The sequence below is a fragment of the Leuciscus leuciscus genome, assembly GCF_965113295.1.
Source record: "Leuciscus leuciscus genome assembly, chromosome: 16".
Taxonomy (NCBI): domain Eukaryota; kingdom Metazoa; phylum Chordata; class Actinopteri; order Cypriniformes; family Leuciscidae; genus Leuciscus; species Leuciscus leuciscus.
In genome coordinates this window covers 17,232,727-17,239,923 of record NC_138740.1, presented here as the reverse complement: position 1 = coordinate 17,239,923, position 7,197 = coordinate 17,232,727, and the positions used below count along the sequence as shown (strand labels likewise).

Below are 7,197 nucleotides of genomic sequence, written 5' to 3'. Positions count from 1 at the left end.
ATATACCTTTTTACACATTTAAGTGTGTGCTTTTAAATGATCGGATTCAAACTGAAAACAAATATTCTCTGTTTAAGTAATTTGTATAAAACCAACAGGATGTCCAGTATCTCAAACGCTTGCTAATTACTTTTTAATTCGACACGCCCACTCGCGCAAAAGAGATTCACATGCAAATCTCCACATGGAACGCGAACGCCCTCGTTACCTCAAACACAAAACACCAAAAAACTTCACAAGTCTCTGCTTTTCGTCGAGTTTGGAAGACACGTCTGAGCTTACATTGGATTTACCTAAGAAGAAGAAGAACGCGACAAGTAAGATGTAAGGTAAGAAATTCTTACTTATTAGTTTATGGTATTGTTGCATAAACTTCACATTGCAGTTGAACTGTTGCTAGATATATGGTGAATATTATACTATTTAGACCCGTGTTTCCTGTTAAATACTGTTTGTGGATATCTGCTCAAACATAGATATGTATAACCATAATGTTTAATATTTTGGAGCGCGATGGCGTTTGAATGTATCATATTTTGGAGCGCGCTGTGGGTTTTAATGTATCATATTTTGGAGCGCGATTGCGTTTGAAAGGAAAAATGCACCAAACATTAGGCTTTATGTTTTTACTATTATCTCATTTCATATCATCATAACGAATGGAAACATTTGAAGTAACATATGATAATCAATATATTTTTCTCTAGCGTAGTTGTTCTTGAAATCTTTTGGAAGATTTAATTTATTGTTATTATTATTTTATGCAGCACTGCGTAGCCTATGCCTACGGCACAACAAACCTGGTGTTCATTATATATTGTTGGAAACGTGTGTGTGTGTGTGTGTGTGTGTGTGTGTGTATTCTGTGAATTTTAAAAAGAAATTTTAACCAGAAAAATCTAAAATCTATTCCCAAAATCGTGCAGCCCTATAGTTTCTCTTGATATCAGTATGTTCACAGTTTTTTCTTTTTTTTTTTTCTTTCAGGTACCAGATGCAACTGGAGTCCTGCTGACTTCAACATTCACATGAGTCTCTGCACATGAACATGTAAAGTGAAAATCAAACAGCTTGGAAATGAAAGGTATGTACAATGTTTTTAGGAATGGCACAAAGGTCTCTGTCTTTGGATCATTGTTTTCAATGTGCTCTTTTGTCATTTGTATTTTTGGATTGTGTTGTGTTGTAAATAAATCCAAACAAACTAAAAGCCATTCTTTTTTAAATCTCCTCATTCTTTGTGCAAGGTTGCTCTGAATGACAGGGCCTGATCACTCCTAATAGGGCAGTTAGGGGAGTGTCTTTGTCTTTCTCAGGTGTTAAAGCCTTACATATTCATGAGATGATCACACCTCTTCGCATATGGCTTTGTCACACAAAACACGTCTTAGAAATTTTAAATCAATATATTGTCTTATCTGAATGAGCAGTCAGGGTGATTTTCACATAGTTTTGGAGCAAATATTCTTGGCTATGTCATACAATTTCCAAAAGTCTTGTGAAGAAATAATCAGTATGGGTTTCATGGCCTTATTTCAGAAAGAATTTTTTTTTTTGTATTTTCACAAACCACGCATAAATGTCATTATCTCAAAACTACAAACTTTTACATACATGCTGCTGATAAATTATTGTAGCAGAGTTTGTGCTGAATACAGTGTAATTAGACTTTAGCCATGAAAATGTCACTAGTAACAGAAAAAAACACAAATGTCAGAGCATGTCAGAACACCTCCAGAGCCCAGAAAACAGCTCAGACCTCAGAGGGTTAAACATGATTTTGGGGAAATGTTGTGTTAAAGGAACACTTCGACTTTTTGGTACTTTAGCTTATTCACCGTATCCCCCAGAGTTAGATAAGACCATAAATACCTTTTTCATCTCCGTGCGTGCTTCAAGTCTGTTTGACGCACCCACCGCTAGCCTAGCTTAGCACAAAGACTGGATGTAAATGGCTACAACTAGCATACTAATCCCAATAAGTGACAAAATAACGCCAACATTTTCCTATTTACATGTTGTGATTTGTATAGTCACTGTAACTACTCGCTGGTTATTAAACAGTCCACGCTTCCAAAGTACTGATGTCCATTTTTTGTTTATTGAAGAGACACCGTGAAAACTAGACACAAGAGGAAAACAAACCATAATTTGCACACAACACCACTACGGACACAAAACCAAACATAATATACAAAATATTAACAGTTTTACCGTATTCGCCTGGTAACCAGCAGTAGATTAAGTCAGGAGCACTAACATGCGTATCTGAATTCACATCTCATTCAGTTGACGCTAACACGTCCAGGTGAAATAAATCAGCACGGGTCACATGACACTCAACTTAAATAAACTGAATAATAATAAAGTACAAATGACAAACCAAAATTATGACATTATCATAATACACAGAGATACACATTTAAACTATAAAGTAAAAAAATAAACATTAACCACCAAAATCACCAAAATGTCATAACCCACAGCTGACTTTCCAGTGTCAGCTACAGTCACAGTGTGTACAAACAACTCAAATGAGACACAGCCATTTTTTAAACGTTTAAATACTGGGAACTATTTTCTCAGAAGGCGAAGCACTGCCACTTGGGTGGAGTGATTAGCGCAGCACCCGAGAAGCGCCGTTCCGTCAACAAAACCAACGTGACTAACTAGCTAGTAGCGAACGTGATTCGTGATCATGGCTGAGTTTGAGGAATTGTCAGAGGATTTTTATTTGGTATCAAACCAAGATCCAGAACCATATCGTTTTGAGCCAGAATACACAGACGAGGAGTTACAAACTTTGGAAGCTGATAGACAAGATGCCGAACACACTGAGGTCGAGGGGAGAATCAGAACGGGAGTAGCCTACTATTTCACAAACAAGGTCACTGTTTCTCAAAAATGAAAACTGCACATCCCCCCCTCCAATCATTAGCAAGTTGAAGGCTACAGTCCTGAAAGTTACCTTTAGCGCCGCTTATTTGTTACTGGGGCGATAGAGCGCGTTTGTGACAACACAATACTAACATTACAGGGGATACATGGAGCCCGGGAACAACTGTAATAGTAGTGAGCACCCTATTCATGTAATAGTGTCACTAAGGTTACATTACATCTAGCTAATGGCGCTTTTCCACTGCATGGTACGGTACGGCTCGGTTCGGCATGGCACGCTTTGGCGCTTTTCCACTGCATGGTACGGTACGGCTCGGTTCGGCACGGCTCACTTATGGCGCATTTCCACTGCATGGTACGGTACGGTACGGCTCGCTTCGGCTCGCTTTAAATGGTACCACCTCTGTCGAGGTTCCAAGCGTACCGTACCGATACTAAAATGTGACGTGAAAACACTGCAGATCACTGATTGGTCAGACAGAATCATCACTACCAGCTGTCACGGAACACTAAACGAGAGACGAGGATTCAAGTGCAGAGGAGATTTAATGAACAAACACAAACAAAGTACAAAAACTCAGAACTCAGATAGCCAACAGACAGGAACATCAAGGACAGGTAACTCGGACAACGAACCAGCACAAGACTACAAACACAAGGAGGCTAAAATAGGGGAACAAACAAAGGAGGGTAACGAGACAGACAGGTGGGACAAATTAACCAATAATCAGATAACAAGATGGGAGGGGCTAGACAATAGACACGAGCACATGGCCCAAAATAACAAAACACCCATGTGCAGCACAAGACAGGACAGGCATGTGACATTACCCCCTCCCTACGGAGCGGCTACCAGACGCTCCATAAGACCAGGGCGGGAAGGGAGGGACAGACCAGGGCGGGACGGGGGGGGACAGACCAGGGCGGGAAAAGGGGAATGGACCGTTCAGAAGGCCAGGGAGGCACACAAAGTTCGGGAGTCCAGGGCGGAGCAGACAGTCCATCGGGCGGCCAGGGCGGAGACGACTTTCCCTCGGGCGGCCAGGGCGGAGACTTTCCCTCGGGCGGCCAGGGCGGAGACTTTCCCTCGGGCGGCCAGGGCGGTGAAGACCCCTCGGGCGGCCAGGGCGGTGAAGACCCCTCGGGCGGCCAGGGCGGTGAAGACCCCTCGGGCGGCCAGGGCGGTGAAGACCCCTCGGGCGGCCACGGCGCTGGCACTGGAACTGGCACCACCGACTCAGGCACTGGAACTGGCACCACCGACTCAGGCACTGGAACTGGCACCACCGACTCAGGCACTGGAACTGGCACCACCGACTCAGGCACTGGAACTGGCACCACCGACTCAGGCACTGGAACTCAGGCACCACCGACTCAGGCACTGGAACTGGCACCACCGGAACTGGCACTGGAACTGGCACCACCGGCTCAGGCACTGGAACTGGCACCACCGGAACTGGCACCACCGGAACTGGCACCACCGGAACTGGCACCACCGGAACTGGAACCACCGGAACTGGAACCACCGGAACTGGCACCACCGGAACTGGCACCACCGGAACAGGCTCAGGAACAGACACCACCGGCTCAGGCTCAGGAACAGACACAGGCTCGACGGCGGCCATCTTGTCAGGGGAAACAGACTCGGCAGGCGTGACGTGAACAAGCTCGGCGGCCATCTTGTCTGAAGACACAGGATCAGCAGGTGTGACGTGAACAGGCTCGGCAGCGGCCATCTTGTCCGAAGACACAGGCTCGGCAGACGTGACGTGAACAGGCTCGGCGGCGGCCATCTTGTCTGAAGACCCAGGCTCGGCAGGCGTGACGTGAACACTCTCGGCGGCGGCCATCTTGTCCGAAGACACAGGCTCGGCAGGCATGACGTGAACAGGCTCGGCGGTGGCCATCTTGTCCGAAGACACAGGCTCAAGAACAGTCTCTGGATCGGCAGACGTCCTGTGCTTCCTCCACGCCTGCAGTACCGCCACTGCATAAAAAAGGAAGACCACTCTCTTGGCCGTGGCAGGACTGATGGTGGGCGACTCCGAGACGATCTCAGGGATGACAGCGGGCTGCTCGAAGGGGACGGCCTCCGGGACGACAGCGGGCTGCTCGGAGGGGACGGCAGCGGGCTGCTCGGAGGGGACGGTCTCCGGGACAACAGCGGGCTGCTCGGAGGGGACGGCCTCCGGGACGACAGCGGGCTGCTCGGAGGGGACGGCCTCCGGGTCATTGGGGAGGCAGGAAGTCTTCCTCCTCCTCCGCCTCCGGACCACCAGACTCGAGACCACCGGAACTGGGACCACCGGACTCGGGACCACCGGACTCGGGACCACCGGAACTGGGACCACCGGACTCGGGAGCACCGGACTCGGGAGCACCGAAACAGGAATGGAGGAAGTCTTCCTTCTCCTCCTCCGTTTCGGGGTCACCGGAACTGGGACCACCGGAACTGGGACCACCGGAACTGGGACCACCGGAACAGTCACGGAGGGGTTCTTCCTTCCTCTCCTCCGTTTCGGGACCAGCAGTGAAGGCTTGCCTTTCTGCTGACCGCCATCTGCCATGGTCCTCTCCTCCTCCATAGTCCTTTGAACACACCTGGCGAAGTATTCAAACAAGGAAATTGAAGACCCCTTATCCTCGCCAGAAAAAATTTCACTCCGCTGAATCCACATATTTGGCTGGTTCGTTCTGTCACGGAACACTAAACGAGAGACGAGGATTCAAGTGCAGAGGAGATTTAATGAACAAACACAAACAAAGTACAAAAACTCAGAACTCAGATAGCCAACAGACAGGAACATCAAGGACAGGTAACTCGGACAACGAACCAGCACAAGACTACAAACACAAGGAGGCTAAAATAGGGGAACAAACAAAGGAGGGTAACGAGACAGACAGGTGGGACAAATTAACCAATAATCAGATAACAAGATGGGAGGGGCTAGACAATAGACACGAGCACATGGCCCAAAATAACAAAACACCCATGTGCAGCACAAGACAGGACAGGCATGTGACACCAGCGTCATTGTATTTACGACACGAGACACTAAACCCGCTAGATTTAAATAGCCATGACAACAGCCAAATAAAAGTATTTGCTAAAAAAAAAAAAAAGAGTATAAACTTCTAAAAAGAAATGGCTGAATCGTGGTCAGTGGACAAGGTGCAGACGTTCCTCTCGTTGGTTGCCGAGGAGTGGATGGGGAAACACGGAATGAAAAATTCGCATTTAATATGATGTTGTAATGCCAGTAGAGACGGTAACAATAACGATCAGTCCCACCCACTTTGAAGCGGTACTAACTGCAGTGGAAAAGCAACCGAGCTAAAGCGAGCCGAACCGTGCCGTACCGAGCCGAGTCGTACCACGCAGTGGAAAAGCGAAGCGAGCCGAACCGTTCCGCCCCGAGTCGAACCGAACCGTACCGAGCCGTACCATGCAGTGGAAAAGCGCCATAACAGTAGGCTAGTCATCTAAAAACATAACGGAACACTTACCGCAGCCACAGGTGATCCACTTTGTCCTGACTTTACTATCGATGGGATGGCCCTATCCTTCAGCACACGTTTCATGGTCCGTGTGGCAAATTCCATTTTTTTCAAAATAATCGTCCTCAGTGAAATGTTCTGAGCAAACGCAATAGTCCTTGATGATGTCTACAGGTGTGTTTGGATCTATATCCAGAGCAAGTAGCCATTGATTCATCAGGTTAGCGTTTTTGGTTGGAATTCTATGAAACAAAATGGTATTACCTGGTCTCCCCTGTTTATTGTCGCAGCTCTTTACAATACAGCGAACACCCATGATTGTAAACTTTGCATTTACTATCTAGTAATTGCTGACTCTATTACTCCAACGCTGAGCAAACTCTCTGCTCCTCACCATGGCGCTTCTCGGGTGCTGCGCTAATCACTCTGCCCAAGTAGCAGTGCTTCGCCTTCTGAGAAAATAGTTCCCAGTATTTAAACGTTTAAAAAGTGTCTGTCTCATATGACCTTGTTATTTGTACACACTGTGACTATACAAATCACAACATGTAAATAGGAAAATGTTGGCGTTATTTTGTCACTTATTGGGATTAGTATGCTAGCTGTAGCCATTTACATCCAGTCTTTGTGCTAAGCTAGGCTAGCGCTGGGTGCGTCAAACAGACTTGCAGCACGCACGGAGATGAAAAAGGTATGTATGGACTTATCTAACTCTGGGGGATACGGTGAATAAGCTAAAGTCCCAAAAAGTCGAAGTGTTCCTTTAATGTTGGTATACAACAGTATATGATAGCAATATAA

General features: G+C 46.6%; 1 protein-coding gene across 1 annotated transcript; it reads right to left on the bottom strand.

Moving 5' to 3' along the window:
- Positions 1 to 3,401: 3,401 nt before the first annotated feature.
- Positions 3,402 to 5,483, bottom strand: LOC309477537 (uncharacterized protein; the record flags this gene model as incomplete). Its single annotated transcript, XM_082140815.1, has 3 exons — positions 3,402 to 4,092; positions 4,308 to 5,194; positions 5,441 to 5,483. The coding sequence occupies 3 exons, from the start codon at positions 5,481 to 5,483 to the stop codon at positions 3,748 to 3,750; spliced, it is 1,275 nt and encodes a 424-aa protein (XP_081996941.1). The 3' UTR covers positions 3,402 to 3,747.
- Between the last annotated feature and the right edge of the window lie 1,714 nt (positions 5,484 to 7,197).